Source organism: Ptychodera flava, chromosome 2, assembly GCF_041260155.1.
Source record: "Ptychodera flava strain L36383 chromosome 2, AS_Pfla_20210202, whole genome shotgun sequence".
Lineage (NCBI taxonomy): Eukaryota > Metazoa > Hemichordata > Enteropneusta > Ptychoderidae > Ptychodera > Ptychodera flava.
Window position 1 is genome coordinate 24,542,531 of NC_091929.1, and position 16,920 is coordinate 24,559,450.

Genomic DNA, 16,920 nt, shown 5'->3' on the forward strand with positions numbered 1-16,920 from the left:
GTCAAGATAATTGTCTAGCGTACCCAAAAAGTATTTTTAACCTATGAGTACGTTATGTATACGCTATGTACACGCCCAAATCAGCAAAGTCAGCATACATTGGCCAAATCGTCAAGGTGTGACAGGTATCTTACAAGGTCTGCTTGTTGTTACGAATTCAATGGCATTCATACGATTTAGATTTTTACAAAATAAAAAGTCATGAAATGCAATAAAATGAATAAATGTTTTAAAATTATTATTAAAGGTGAAGTTCACCAAGGATGATTTTTACATATGTTGTAGCTCTGTGATCATTTACCCAGGAAAAACTATTTTCACCATTTATAACTCGCAAGAGTTTTTACAAAACCGATAGAAATAGTACAGGAAGTTGCCCATGTCATTTGAATCATGGGAAAAAAGCTCCAAACATGGAACTTGCATAATGTGATATGGATGGGACCATCTACGGACGGGTATGGCCCCCATATTGTCCACTCACAGTAACATAGTAGTAAACAGCAACACAAAATCTGACAGTGGACAGTTTATTATGAGTGAATCATCGTTTATGCAAGGATACTCAGTATAAACAAAAGTTAAGTAAATACGCACAGCCTGGTTTAAGCATGGGTGAGTGGACAATGCCATACCTATGAGAAAATGGTCCCTTCCATATCACATTATGCAAGCTCCAAGCTTGACGCTTTTTTCCCATGATTCAAATTACATGGGCAACTTCCTGTACTATTTCTATAGGTTTTTGTAAAAAATCGCGCGAGTTATAAATGGTGAAAATAGCTTTTCCGGGGTAAGTGACCACAGAGCTAGCACATATGTAAAAATCATCCTTGGTGAACTTCCCCTTTAACATTAGATAGGATGGTGTAAAATTTGCCATCTATTCATGTTTTTTATTTAATTACTTACAAAAATATGGAATTTCATAATGTAAAACATAGGTTACAAGATTATTTTTCAGATCCTATCCCCATACCCCGTGGAAAGCGTATTACATAAAAAAAAACATATCATCATGTGACTTTATACAGAAGGTATCTTTTATTATACGAGAAAAACAGTTTGAACAAAATTTAGCGATCAAACTTGCACTTGTAAATGACGTCATTAATCACGCAATATCTTATTTTGTGCTTCTGATTTCCATGGACATCATTATGAGTCCATGATTGTTCTGTAAATGATCATGACATTATAAAGTCTCTGTTTTTAAAGAGGCACTCCCACTTTGTAACATTTTTAAAACACATTTTTTTAATGCCAACGGTCGATATTTGACTTGGCGACTGCGCGCGGATCGCGAGATATCGATAAAAACATGTCATTTCCCGAGCGTATTTTTCACATCCCGAAGTTTTACGATCGTTCTAATTTAGACTCGAAATCCCCCGAAGGTTTGTTGTTGTGCTGATTGACGATATTCTAGGGAGTCTACAATAAGTTCGAACGACGCAATTAATTTACTTCCCACTGCAAAGACTTTATATACAGCATTATGCCTTTACCTCAGGTAAGTTTTTAAAAAACTTCTCCTTAGTTTTTGTTGTTTTCATTATTCTAAGTCGGTTGTATTATATTTTTAACCAATATCACATAAACATCAGTTTTTACATGTCAAATATTAGCCGCCTCCGATGACTACATTTTGTCGTCTGCCACAGGGTACGCCGCGCGCGTGGTATGCGCGCGTGGCATGTGTCTATGCATATCACGCGGCGGCCGCTATGTATCAACCGCACGTAACTGTGCTAGTCACCTTTGCCAATTCTGGTGGAATCAGCAAAAATTGTTTTTCGTTTTTTCGCCAAGTCAGTAAGACTCAGCTTTCTCCCATGGGGCATGACCGATCACCGACGCCAGTGGTACTGTGGCGTACAGCAGCGTCAGCGTAGACTCGTACTCCCCAGCTTGGTTGACAATGACCCCAGTGCCGAACGTTCGATGTTCGGAAGCTGAATTCAGGTGGGCCACCGGAATTCAAACTTTTACTTTTTTGAAGACATGTTTTTATCGATATCTCGCGATCCCCGCGCAGTCGCCTTGTCAAATATCTACCGTTGGCATTAAAAATATGTGCTTTAAAAATGTTACCAAGTGTGAGTGCCACTTTAATACAAAACGAAACTACATTATTCATTCATTATTTCGCCACTTCATGCATCACTTTGTTGTACCTAAATGGTTTGTTAAATGTTTGAAAACCTAGAATATCGATAATTTATTTATATACATCTACAAACTTGGCTGTGTTCGTAACGTTATATCCTTCGAAGCGTTTGTTGCAGTTTGACACTGTGCCTGATCTGGTCAAGTCTTTACTGGTTGAACGTATGGTGGCGCTGCAGGGTAAGACGGGGCCGCTGGGATGGTCTGCTCTATGGTCTGACCAGTATGCATAGAATAGGCTGGAGGGCTTTGTGCTGTTGAAAGTTGTTGAGAGGTTGGGAAGCCTGTGGACAGGATATTTCATAAAGTTGTAAAATTTTACCACTGAAGCTAAATTCAATTAGTATAGAAAAAAAATATTCTCCGACACAATCCAAATTGGGTAGCTTATATACTACTGATGTTAATGTTTATAGAATTTACAAATATGTTTGTAGTGTGGGTCAATGGTTGTCTTTAATAAATGTAGTAAATATAATTGATATAGCTGCAGTGTAGTTCTTTGTCAACGTTGATGGGCAGTCAATATACATTAGGTCCAGTCTCGATTCTGAAACGCTTCAATGAGTTTTCACGTGAAGTCTCACTTGGAAAAGATACGAGTTAAAGGTATACTGTCACCTGTTCCAATTTGCCACAGTTACCATGGAAAGAGAAAATCTAACCAATCACAGATTTCAAGCGGGTGGCCGCTTTTTAAATACAGCGCCCTCACATGGGTATTTTGAATACCAAGGAACGCCCCTTTGACCATATATGGCTATATTTAGATTACAGGTGACTGTATACCTTTAACGTAACCACTGGTCATTTGTTGCTTTTAGGGTTTACCCTTTTAGTGTTTACCTTTTTAGGGTTTACCCTTTTAGGGGTTACCCTTTTAGGGTTTACTTTGCTGCAGGTGAGGGGACTGACAATGTGATATTTATACGCTAAAACGGCTTTAGTCTGGTGGATGTGTACTCACTGTTCGGATACATATTCTGTGTCGTAGCTGGAGACATGTAAACTGTTCCTGAAGGTTGAACTCCGTGTGTGTACATCATATTTGTGGCTCCCATTGCTCCTTCTTGTGTGGTAACGTATATGACCTGTATGCAATGAACGATGTAATTGTACATGTCAAAATTTATGGTTAACCGTAGAAGAAACTTGACTCTTTCAAGACATCTGAATATGACTGTCGAAAATAACCACGCCTTATTGCACGCTTATGCGGTTCGAGTCTTCCTCTCACTCATGAACAACATTAGATAAAACACGCGAAACAATTATCGTTACAACATGTGAAAGTCGATGAAGTTATTCAACTGTTGCAAAAAAGGTTTTTCATTTGAATTTCATGTTCCCTCGACAAATTGCAATTAACTCAGGGTGTAGTTTTATAGCATTGGACGACAGATCACGCAAAATTTTGACCTGTATATTTATTTAATAAACTTATTGCTGGAAGCTAGACTCATATTGTAACTTATCTGTTGATAATGTTTTATCTCGTTAACCCTTCCGTGTCACTCATGTACTTCCGCGCTCTACCTTTTAAGCAAAACAGTGAACTTAAGCTTTGCCTTAATTGGGAGCCTATGTAATTGGATCAGTGATCGCTCACACAATTGTATTATTCCTTTAGCTCTGTCAACATCCTCACTACATTAATGTGTACACATTATTTATACCAAGCGAATGATTCCTCAGACTCTCTGATGAGAGCGTGAACAGAGATTTTGCTAGCATTTTGGTTCAAATAATGAAGAATTCATCTGTGTTCATTGATAAAGTTGAATCAAGATAACTTCTTGGAGTACGCACTGTGTTGATATTAGGAGATGAGGAGCAAAGGTACTCCATAACTTGCCGTATTTTGATTGTCTACTAGAAGTAGACTATTGCTTAAAATGTTGCAAATGAAGACACAATAAAGTTGCATTCTAACCTGTTGTGTCACTCTATTCTTACAACAGCTCCCCATACAGCAGTAAACGGAATTGATGATGGACAATATCGCTGAGACAAAAGCCACGATCGTCATGATTGACCCTGCTGCGACGCATGCAGCACCCTGTGAATCATAAAATGAAATCAAATCAAGCGATAATTTACATTGAATCAAATCATACATATCTGGCGTTTTTTCATGGTGAGTCGAAGGTCATTGATTTGTAACTTTCAGCTTTCTTCCAGTATTTTCGTGCCATTAATCGGCATCATTTTCCTTTTTCTTCTAAAAATAATTTACTTTCAATTGTAATGATGATGGTGTACATGGCAAGTGTATATGCCATGTCTTCTGTCGACAAACGAATTTTAGGCAAAACTAGGCCGGACTTGAATTCAAATTCACATCAATAACAAAGTCAGCTGTGGAAAAACTGTCTGTGCTACAAAGGAAAGAAAAAGTGACCAGATAACTGAAAGTTAAATCTTCAGAAAGATGTGGCAAATGTACCGACAGGTACATTTTCCCAGAAACGCTTTCAAAAATTTGACATTTAAACGATTGGAACTAATTTGGGATAATTGGATCCGCGTATTTTTCAAATTTCTCAAAAGTATTAGATGTCCTATAGCTGATTGTTGCAATATTCACAATTACTCATAAAAGCAAGTGTACATTTTTAAGAGAAAGGCAAACCTACATTTGAAGTAGAAACCGACATTACTTCATCATCCAATTATCCCAAATTAGTTCCGATCGTATTATTTGTTTTTAGGCTTTGAATGACCTACATTAACAAAGTACAGAAAGAAATAATCCTCGCTCACTCTTCTGAAATTCCGTTGTGAGAATGATTTCATTCAATAAAGCGTACGGCTACCAAATCATTTAAAGCAATTTCTACCTCTGCCCATCACGTTAAATGTTGAATGCTCTCGTCCAAAATTTCATCATCGATCGTACAAAGGCAGGGGTCGGAACTGCGACTTTCTTATTTACAACAATGTATTTCATGCACAATATCTAGATAAATCACGTCGACATAGCTGCAACATTTAAAGTTTACGATGTACATTATGACAAACATGATTGAACTTTCATTCTCGCCAACGTACCCCAGATACAGCGTTCGCACTGGTCGTACGGGTCCCTTAACAATCCATCCTTTTAATGAATTTTAACTTTAATATTGCATGCATCAAATGGGTCAGTCGTAGTGACTTGATTCGCGAAATTGGTGACTAAAAATGTTTGCCAATGTTACCCAAACGATCATGGTTTTGTTAAACGATAACCGAAAATTCTAAGAAAACTTTTAATAACCAACTATATTTTTCGAAGAAAGCTATCGTTAAAGTCACTTTTACTCAGTCATCACCCTATTGCGAGACAAAGTAATACCTAATGTAACACTTCATTTTCCTGTATGCGGTATTAAATTCAATTAGTACTCAAACGAATCAACAAACAAATGCGTGGATTCAGTAATATCATATTCTACCTGAGTGAATATGTACATACAAACAAACACATTCACAGATACATACGTAGTCCCATACGAACATAAATAAATACATACATCGTGATAGTTGACTGTTACAGCTATAAGACTGAAAGACAGCATCGTTGAGCAGAACAAAGATGCGTTGATGATCGACATGACCATCGATGCTACAATCTGAGAAAAGAAGAAGAAGAAGAGAAAAGAAGAAGAAGAAGACGAAAATTATAATAAAGCTGATGTGAAACTTATACGATGATTGTAAATGCATAACACATGTTATCAATCCCCTATTACTCTGTACAAGGTTGTCTTGTGTACACAAAAGATGAAGGATTAACGTAAAATAATTAAAGTGCAATCTGGTGGCAATTTGTTGAAAAATTACACACCTCATTCGACATCCAATAGACAACAGCCTTATAAAGCATAATATTAGTTTTGTTTAAGTATACGACACAATGAATCTTGCCTTGTCTTGATCTCAATGTCGCATCGATCATGACTTCCATTGGCATCTGAACCATGACACCTCTTTGCGGAATAAGACGATCGACACCAGGATAATCACATGTTTCAAGATGCACATGGCATGATCATAGACAGATTTAGTACTTACCGCCCCAGTGCTCTTCTTCCATGCTGATAAACATCCCAAGGCACCTGTTACTATGATCTGAAAATGGACAGAAATTCAAATCAAACACAGGATATTTTAGTTCAGTTGCCATTTAGACAAGCCAATTTAAAGGGGAAGTTCACCAAGAATGGTTTTTACATAATTGTGTGCTAGCTTTGTGGTCACTTACCCCGGAAAAGCTATTTTCGCCATTTATAACTCGCGCGACTTTTTACAAAAACCGATAAAAATAGTACTGGTAGTCGCCCATGTAATTTGAATCATGGGAAAAAAGCTCCAAGCTTGGAGCTTGCATCATCAATTCGCGCGAGTTTTAAATGGCGAAAATAGCTTTTCGGGGTAAGTGACCACAAAGCTAGCACATATGTAAAAACCATCCTTGGTGAACTTCCCCTTTAAAGTTTCTCCGTAGGTTTAGGCTGGCAACGCTGTTACATAACACATATGTTATAATGAATCGATCACGTCGCAACCCAAATTGACAGGCACACGTACGTCTAGTAACGTAATGGTGCACTGTCCTCGTACTAGGATAAGATCTACCAATTAAATAACTATCTGCCATATGCCTCCAGACACAGAAAAATAATAGTAGAACGGACACCCAACGGGCCTTGTCGGATCATATCACAAAATAAGTTGATCTGTAGATAATCATTGCGATACATTGTCTTTGTATAATTTGAAGTTTTAATTGCTTTGATTGATGCATGTCCTGTAGCGAGGAATCGCTGAAACGGAAAAAATTGTGCCGGAATGATCGTCTTGACATAAATTTAAAAAATCTTCAAAACCTCTTAATTGGCTTATCACTATGTCTTTGTACAAAGTTTTAATCGAATGCAACAAAGCGGCTATCCAGTGGCCATATAAGATCGTATAAATGCAGAAATTGATGTGTATGCGTATGTCATGATAAGTTGTGAGCTCTGTTAAGGTACTTTGCGAAAATGTTTTACATCAAAAATCCAGAAGAAATGATCGCCCTTGGGCCCCATTGGATCGTACCACCAAAATAAATTTACATGCATATGTACATTATCATTCGTTGTTCGTGGCAAGATTCAATGAAATCAACGAGTGCATAATTACGCTATGACGCAGAAAGCAAGGCGTAGTACTAAAAATTGTTATCATATGTTGAGATACAAGCAACGCAAGACTTATACTGACAGTAAATACTTACAAAAAGTCCACCCCAAATCCCAGTGCAGAGCTCACTCCCTGTACACTCCTCAAAGATTGCGACTATGCCGGCTACTATCGAGACTACGCCGAGGATTATTTGGGTAATGCCAATACCAGCGGCTGCCCTGTGAGAAAAACGGGATCCCTCTTTCCGGTTTTGTTGATTCGAGGTTTGTAGAGTTATTGGTGACTCTTGGTACAGTAACTGCTCTTCATTGTATGTAGGTACTGCTGGCTGTGACTGCTCCATGTCTACTCTGGGTTAATGCAAAGATAAAATAGGACCTGTGTCATGAATCAGGTAATTTGAGAAAGAGAATAGCATTAGACAGCCTGATTGATGCATCCGATATAATTGATAAATACCTTCCACGTCAGAAAACACATCTCTTTTTTGTACAAAACACTTCATTGTTTTTACTGAATTTATCAGTAATTCTTGGAAAATGACCTACTGAACTCACATGTCACGAACCCGGATGTCCTATTTACCTGTATACTCCACCCTACTAAGTACAACGGAAAGGACGCGCCTATCTTAACCGTGGCACAATAATAGACATACCCTATCGATATGAAGTTGGACTGGGTTAAAATCATGTCTGTTGACGTTCTAGTATAAATAAACATGACGTCAACATTTTAATGTATCATCGATTTTTATCGAGCGGATTTACACAATAACACAAAATAGCTTGTTACTGTAATTTGAACAGGACAATGTACTTATCTGTTTTTTTCAAAGGTTTTAATACTGTCGAGCGTAACCACGTAAAGTAGAAATGTTGACGATATGTGAACACGACACAAATGATACAATGTTTGCTTTAAATGACATTTGAAACATCCAGAGGTAGCGCTAGGATTTCAAAGTTGTTAGCCAAAGATTCCCTGCGTGGCGAATTGGTCATACATCTCGTTAGCCACACACAACTTTCTTTAGCCACACAAAACTTTTGAACAATAAAATCAAAACAAAAACCTTTTAAGGTCTCATCTTGTTTGAAGAACCATAGACTTCACATGCAATCCCCCCTACTCCCCCTCTTCTCAGACAAGGACTTTTTGAACGCAACTGCTTGTTACACTTCTTTAAAAAGACTGATGCAGTTCATTTTTTGTGATGTGATAAGGAATCCTAGCAACCCATATGATTTAATTAGTACAACCATTGGAGGTAAACTATTGTGCAACACATACACACAATTACAAGGCTTCCTTTCCCAATCATTTGAACTGCAAGTATAGCTGAAGACAAAAACAGTCAACTAATTTTTTTATTGATTAAATTTGGTGTTTTGACCGACATTAGTTTGATTCACGTACTCACAACATATGCTTTCGATAACTTGCCTTGATTTAATCGTGTCTCGTAGTCATACTGTGTTAGTCAATCTGTTTTCAAAGTTGGATCACGTATTTTGACAAGTATAAGCTTACCAAAAGCGGTCTTTAAATAGAAAGAAACCACAAAGTATTGAGATAAAAGTTTCATGCCCGGTTCATTCATGTTAAAAAATACAGTGTTTTTAATTATCTTCGAACTCACAAAATACCGTTTCCAGTCACCTTGTGGAGATGCAACAGACACATGTCAGACGCGACGCGACGTAGGAAATATATCACGATGTCAACAGTAAGAAAACATAAATTTGTATTAACAGTAACAAAACATAAATTTGTAAATGAACTAGGTCGACCGTCATGGTTCTCTCGCTACAGGCTGGATAAGGCCACGATATGAACAGTTTGCATGAGCTTATCGATTGTAAGTCGCTTGAAAATCAACAAAATACACTTCAGTTTAACTAAAATCTTACAAATTTCTTCATCATGCACATTGAAAGAAAACCTCACCACGGGACCATCTGGAGCGTTTAGGCCAAAGTAAGTAAATTCTTTGTTTTGCGTCCGCGCGCGCCTAGGTTTTTGGAGATTTTTCGAAAAAACCCACAAACTTTCCTTTCAAAATTTTGCCGTTTGTGGCGCTATTTTGTCGCAAAAAAGTAGTGGCTTTTAACTTACGGCAGTCAGATTTCACTAATGGACCATGCGGTGACGTAAAACAGTACTCTGTACATATTTACCCTTGTCGATACTCTCAGCCTCACGTAGGGGCCTCACGTTCTCGCTGTCTGTTGTGGCTTTGCCTGTTGTGGTTTTGTCGTCACGATAAAAAATGGAAGTTAAAAAACAGGAAATCTTTGCACGGCAACTTGAAGGCATGGTCACTGCGAGCAATCGGGACTTGAACAGAGAGAGCCTGAGATTCAGCTTGCCGATTGGACTTGGGTACCACGACTCAGAGAGTATGGCAGACGGAAAAATCGGAAAGTGTTGAGGCCTATCCTAGTTAATTGGTCTTTTAGGTTTGCCAAAAATTTGGTTAATTCGTCCATTTTAACCTGAAACAAACAATAAACCAGTGATCAGTCCTGTAAACGAAAGGCCTTTACGTACTTTTTTGTTCAGTTTGGGTGTGGGAAAGTATATTAGAATCCCTCTGTGAAAGTTCAAACTTGTAGTAGGCGGTCGTAGCTGCTCTTGAAGGAGGTCACACTTTCTGCATTAATGACATCGGCTGGTAATTTATTCAAGGTGTCCACAACTCTTGCTGAAAAAAGTACTTTCTTGTGTTAAGTCAAACGGTTAGTTTATGAAGTTTGGGAAAGTGTGCTCAATTTCTCAAGTCGGCCGCTAACTCAAGTGAAAGGTTACAGTGGTCATGGCCTTTGATGACTAATTCTAGAGTTGAATCATATCGCCGCGAATTCTTCTCTGTTCAAGTGTTATTAAACCAAGCTGTTTAAGTCTATTTTGATAATTGTAGTGTTGGTGTTTAGGTATTACTTGCCGTGCTAAGATTTTTATGTCCTTTTGTAGCCATGGTGACCAAGCTTGTACTGCATGTTTGAGCTGTGGTCTCACAAGTTGCTTGTAAAGACGAAGAATGACATTTTTTTATTTGATCGACAATGATCATTTGATGAGATCAACATTCTGTTTGCTTTTTTGCAAACTTATCACATTTGCTTGAAGGTTTAAGGTAGAATGAAGTAGATCGCCCAAGTCATTTTCTTCAGTTGTTCGTCGCACTGAAATATTGTTCATTGAGTATTTATTGAAGGGGTTGTTGTAGCCAATATGCGTCCGCCAGTGTTCACTCATTTTTTGTAGCTTGTCCAAATCAGCTTGTAGAATTTCAGGATCACTACAATTTCGCAAGGGATGATTTGTCTTGGTATTGTCAGTAAATTTTTGAGTTCAGAACTAATTTCACCGCCAGTATGATTGATGTAGATTAGAAAGAGTACTGGTCCAAGAACTGAACCCTTTGGGACACCACTTGTGACGTATTCTCCATTCAGATGATGCTCCATCTATCACTACTCGCTGTTTTGTATTTGTCAATCAAGCTTTTACCCACTGTAGATTATTTCCATTTATGCCATGATACTTCATCTTTTCAATCAATCTGGGGCGTGGTACTTTGAAAGTGCAAGGAATATATTTGGGTCTGATGAGTCTGTGTGAGGAGACTGACAATTGCGAAATGCTTTCTTTATTCGATGGAAAGGAAAGGTGCTGGTTTTACAGATGGTCCCGAGGAAGCTACAGGGAATACTTTTGTCAAGTATATCACCAATTTCTTCTTCTCTCTGATGCCCCATCTTTCTAAAATTAAATGCAGAGGCTACAAGTTACCATTTCTGTTTGGTGTTTTCTTTCAAAACAGACACCTTTCAGCAAAACTATGACATTCCATCAGAGCATAGACATTACAAGAACTTGAGGACAAAAGACCGCTACTGTATACTGTTATAGTGTACCAATTCCTCAAACTGTCCAGATTTAAGTAATTTGATGAGGCTGTCAAGTTGCTGTGCAATGGTATTGACATGTGGACACTTTGAATGCACAAGAAAGAAATCTTAAACTAATAAGAGACAAGTCATTGTCAATGACATAGTCCCCACTTGTATAGGAGTATTAGTCTTAATGGGGCAGGGGAATGAGGTCATTAAGAAGTATCACTGGAGTGTATATGTTCAGATCTATGGACACATAGGTCTATGTCATTGTTCCCAATTTGAAACAAGAGGCATATATAAGTTATGGTTCTTAATCAGGAAAAAAGATCAGACCTCTAGCTGTATTGGCCAGCCAAGAAATACATATGTGCATAATAAATGAGGTACAAGATGTGACATCTTAAGGTCTATTAGCCTATCAAAATCGAAGCGTAAAGAACTTGTGGTTACTGAGTTATGCATATATATGCATATTCAAGGTCAAAAGGTCATCAAGGTCACGTGACATTTTGAAAAAAACCCCCATTGTATTGCTAATTAATCCATATATGCCAAAATTCAGACCTCCAGCTCAATTGGCTTGCCCACAATTATATATGGGCATAATTAACGAGGTAAAACATGTGTTGTCATAAGGTCTCCCATCCTACTAAATATAAAGGACATAGCACTTGTGGTTACTTATTTATTGACATTATCGTGTATTGTAGGTAAAAGGTTATCGAGGTCACATGACATTTTGTCAAAAAATTTCTACCCTATAGTCTATCCCTATATACTAAAATCATACATTTACCTCTATTGGCTTGCTCAAAATTAGATATGCACATAATTAATGAGGTACAATATGTGGCGTCATAAGGTGTCCCATCATACCAAATACGAAGGGTATAGCATTAATGGTTCCTGAGTTATGGACAAATATGTATATTTGAGGTCAATGGTCACCGAGGTCACATGACATTTTGTAAAAAAAATTGTACTGCTAAGTTATCCCTACATACCAAAAATCAGACCTCTAGCTCTATTGGCTCGCTCAAAATTAGATATGTGCATAATTAATGAGGAACAATATGTGGCGTCATAAGGTGTGAGTAACCTTGTGTCCCATCATACCAGATATGAAGGGTGTAGCACTTGTGGTTACTGAGTTTTGCACAAATATGTATATTTGAGGTCAAAGGTCACCAAGGTCACGTGACTTTTGTCAAAAAAATTGTATTGCTAAGTTATCCCTACAAATCAAAAATCAGACCTCTGGCTCTATTGGCTCGCTCAAAATTAATATGCACATAATTAATGAGGAACAATATGTGGCGTCATAAGGTGTCCCATCATACCAAATATGAAGGGTGTAGCATTAGTGATTACTGAGTTATGGACAAATATGTATATTTGAGGTGAAAGGTCACCAAGGTCACGTGACATTTTTTCAAAAAAATTGTATTGCTAAGTTATATATCATATATACCAAAATCAGGAGTCTATGGAGGTGAAAACTAAAAGTCCTCTAACACGGCCAAATTTGATCGCATTGTGAAACAAATCGACGTGCATCTGTATGAGGTAGGGCACTATATTTGTACCAAGTTTGAACGAAATCGCTCCAGGCGTCTCTGAGATATCTGCGTGAACGGACGGACGCACGGACGCACGGACATGACCAAACCTATAGTCCCCCGGACGGTGTCCGTGGGGACTAAAAAGCAAACATCAAAGAATGAGGGCCGACTCGCAGCGATTTCAAAGCTGTTATACAATTGGTTGGCAGAATCGTACCGTTATAATGAAATAATACAAATAAACTCCCTAAGTTGCTGTGAATAGTGACAATCGACCAATCAGATATAACCTTGCAAACACGCTGCAAGTCAGCCGAAGAATGACTGTTTATTTTGATCCATTTGTTATTCGAAAATGCATACAGTGATCATACAGTGTGACACACTGTGACAGTATTCATGTGGTTTGAGAAAAATTGTCCAATAAAGGCAAACAGATTTTGTGTTAAATTTTCTGTGTGTGTTTTTTAGCCGCTTACCCGCACAGGCGCTTGGCACATTGCTGGGATAATAATGGTATTTAATATGTAGAATGTCTATATTGAACTTGATTATTAAATAAAAGAATCACCGTACGCAATATTAGTGTAGGCCTATAGGCCTACATGTTGCCTGGCGAATGGCTATGGCCTAATAAGCTGCATGTGTATGCGCGCCTGCATAGAACCCTTGACAGATGACGTCATTGCTCTTCTCTCATTGGACGCGTACATTGCATGTAGCTTATTCAAAATGGCCGACGCTGGGTTGGTGTGCCCAGCCGATTTCAGGACGATTTCTCGCCAGTAGCATAGGGTAAGGTATGATTTTAGGCAAAAGAGCCAGTCGATCGATTGTTTTATGCAACCATCTGACCGTTGACCAGTTTTTATCACCGGAAACGCTCAGAGTTCGTGAATTTCGCTGATTTATGAAATCAGGCGGTGAAAAGCTTCTACACCTTCCCTTTCTCTCTGTGCAGCAGTGGACAACGGCCACAGCCGGGCCCAAGCCCTGCAGAGCTCTACACCCGCTCGGTTAAGCTAGCCGACATGTACAGTAATATCACGTACCGTTATTCTTTATTAATAATTAAGTCATGTAGACATTCTACACATTGATGATTATGCAGTGCGTTCGCTGGGCCCGAGCCAGGCAGCCATAGGTACAATGCCAGTCAATATGTAGGCCTATAGGCCTACACTAATATCGCGTACGGTGATTCTTTTATTGAATAATCAAGTCGTATATAGACATTCTACATATTAAACACGATTATTATCCCAGCAATGTGCCAAGCGCCTGTGCTTACCCGCGTACCTTTTAGGATTTTGAGTGGACGCAAAACAAAGAATTTACTTACTTTGGCCTTATAGTTCAGCATTCAATCGCAATCAACTTGGCTAGCCAATCGCTCCATTTTTCCACAGAATATTATCAAAAAAAGTGGTAAAATCTACCGTTTGTATCACTCAGAGAGCAATAGCTGTACATGATATAATCGTCTTCTGTGTCTGAGTTGCGGAAAAGCTATCGTAAGGTCTCTCGACTCTCGTTGAGTGCACGGCAGTAGGGCACCGACCTGATTAAATGTTCACGTAAACCACTGACCCCTTCTCGGAAAGTTCGTATAAATTACTGGAACTCTATTGTTAGCGTGGATGATGTCATTATTTTAGTCCTTATATGATACTAAACCGGGTTCAAAGGCTAAACAAAAAGCTTTATGACTTGCCGAGTTCGGCAATGCGTACCTAAGCAACCACTGCCTGGTATCGTAAACTGACGTTGTGCTGAGAGCGAGAGTATAGTCACATGGATTTCATCACCTGATAGTATCGCATCGTTCACCGTGAATTTGACCGGGGTCTTTGAGTTTGAGGCCAGTTCGCAACACTTTCATGAGCGTGGCGAACCAAGAAGACATTTTATTCGCCACCAAGCACTTTCTGTCGCATTTTGCGAATGTGGCGAGCGCTAGTGCGACCCCTGAGTCATCGCTTCTGCCTTTAGATAAAGATTTGTGGTCAATAACCTGGGTGTGTCCTTGAAATGGTGCCAAACATACCATACAGCACAGTCCCTAGTGGATAGAGGGACAGTGCATACAATTAGTCGAGTAAGCTAAACGTATTGCTATCATGTTGTTTTATAAACTGAAATCTCTGGTTTGTCCCGCAAATAGCGTAAAATGGGAAAGGTGAACTCACGGTCCCTCCACGGAGGGACCGTGGTGAACTCGATAATTTTTGTCAGTGTTATAAGCCTGTCTCATATACGGAGATATAACCAAACGACACCGCGGTGTATAGCGGTTTACAGTGTTGTATGTAGCTGTCGAGCTAGAGTATATGCTATTGTTCCCATTTATTATCGGCTATAAATCATGACGTCTCTTGCACTATAACTGTCATGTTGTCAAAGTACAGTTTCTTGTTCTATCCCTGTCATCACGCCGAAATGCGAAGATTTCAAACCTGTCAACTCAGCATCTTGTGTAAATGTCCGGTGATATTACGACAACTGAAGAAACCTTGGAAAGTTTAAAAATGATCTGTCAAGAACTTACCTGTTCAGGTTGAAATAGCTTTGTCTTGGTCTGCAGATGGAAGGTCAGTGCGCAAGCGCTATATATCAGTAGCATTGATTGGATAGTCAGAGCAAATAATATTGCTTCTTGCTCTTTTAAAGCTCTAAAGTGATATCACACAATGGTGAAAAATATACGGAAGTGTAAAAGCCCAGTGTAGTTTACCAGAACGTATCATCTCAGACGAGAAACAGAACAAATCTTTAGATTTTTTCCAATTATAAGGGCTATCAATTACCGCAGGAAGGCTCCGCAAGATCGCACATGAAACTGACCCGAGGTACATCCAAATTTTGGTTCCCAAACCCGAATTAACAATATATTTTCAATACGTAAACAACGTCAACTTAGAATATAATTCCGGTTTCAGCAGTGTTCCGCAGATACTTGAGTGAATAAAAAAGTGTCCCTCTGCCCTGCCTCTACTCATGGCCTGGAGAAGACGAACATTGTTTTGCATTTTGAACAACCATTCTCGAATCAGGTATATTGATATCAATTGCCCAACATTGTAAATGCACAAATGTTACCAGTTTTATATTGGAAAAAAAATGTTCATAATTTTCTCATAGACTTTCATGTATAGTGGATCAACCGTGTATGACTTTTGGTGAAATTCCAAAATCAAATTTCTTTCACACTTGTAACCACTCTATTCTAATCAATTACATTTATGCCATCGTTTATCAACCGATTTTTGAAAGGTTGTGCAAATTACCTTTCATGTGATAGTTATGTAAACAATGGTGACACTGTGGCTATCAAAATGTTCCCCTATGTCTAGGCTTTCAGAAAGGTTCTGAGCTTATTAACCATCAGAGAATGGTTAGATTAAAAAGGTCAATTACTTGTCTTGGGACAAAAGCATGGTAACCCATTCATTCAGTATCTTTCGACGTGTCAAACAATGTAAGTAGTATCTTTTATCAAACAAAATTCATGAAAAATGGCCGACTTTGTCCCTTTAAAAGAACATGATTGGAACTAATGTTCGAGAATACGATCTTTCAATTATAGTTGAAATGTACTAGTATCAAAAGTGTTAGGTTCCTATACCTGAAAGACGCGATATCACAAATTACCCACAAAAACAAGTGAACTGCAAAAAAAACAACCAAAAAAAACAAAAAACAAAACAAAAAAAACAAAACAAAGAAAAAAGCCAAAAAACCCCCCAAAAACCAAGTAGATGAGCTTAATTTTGCCGATAAAGGTGGAGCTGCATATTGCCAACACAGTTTTTACGAAGCTATATTTCTCATCAAAGATGACAAGGAAAACCCCTCATTCTATGTATATATTTTCAAAATGCTGAGAATATTAAAGTTAGTATTGTAGCAATAGTCGACTCGGAAAAAGGGGATGTGTATTTGGGGTAAAAAACTTAACTTTGGTATAAATGTTAAAAATAAATTTAAGTAAAAAACTTGACACTATTTTCTGAAATGTAATATTTGACTTTGCAAGAAGAGTAAATGTAAAAAAATCTACTATTTTGTTTTGCATTAGTTGAAAGTTGAAATCATGATAAGCAAAATTAAAA

General features: G+C 38.2%; 2 protein-coding genes across 3 annotated transcripts in view; both read right to left on the reverse strand.

The window, feature by feature from the left end:
• The window catches only part of LOC139117472 (uncharacterized), a 316,985-nt gene extending 301,606 nt beyond the window's left edge, over positions 1-15,379 (reverse strand). The window contains exon 1 of the mRNA XM_070680604.1: positions 15,357-15,379. The gene's annotated coding sequence lies outside the window, so the exon portion shown is untranslated. The remainder of the gene's footprint in view (positions 1-15,356) is intronic.
• LOC139117479 (uncharacterized) lies at positions 1,026-14,389 on the reverse strand. 2 transcript variants are annotated; one of them, XM_070680615.1, is made up of 7 exons: positions 14,248-14,389; positions 7,433-7,691; positions 6,226-6,282; positions 5,685-5,783; positions 4,103-4,228; positions 3,137-3,260; positions 1,026-2,453 (listed from the first exon to the last, which is right to left on the reverse strand). In XM_070680615.1, the coding sequence occupies exons 2-7, from the start codon at positions 7,682-7,684 to the stop codon at positions 2,311-2,313; spliced, it is 801 nt and encodes a 266-aa protein (XP_070536716.1). In that variant the 5' UTR covers positions 7,685-7,691; positions 14,248-14,389; the 3' UTR covers positions 1,026-2,310. The 2 variants fall into 2 exon arrangements, with proteins under 2 accessions (XP_070536716.1, XP_070536726.1); XM_070680625.1 differs by lacking the exon at positions 14,248-14,389 and adding an exon at positions 7,801-7,897.
• Positions 15,380-16,920: the final 1,541 nt, after the last annotated feature.

Coding starts and splice junctions, on each gene's coding strand:
- LOC139117479 (XM_070680615.1), bottom strand. CDS start 7,684: ATGGAGCAGTCACAGCCAGCAGTACCTACATACAATGAAGAGCAGTTA. Junction 6,283..7,432: donor GGATTTGGGGTGGACTTTTT/GTAAGTATTTAC, acceptor GTCCATTTTCAG/ATCATAGTAACAGGTGCCTT. Junction 3,261..4,102: donor AGAATAGAGTGACACAACAG/GTTAGAATGCAA, acceptor CATTGCATACAG/GTCATATACGTTACCACACA.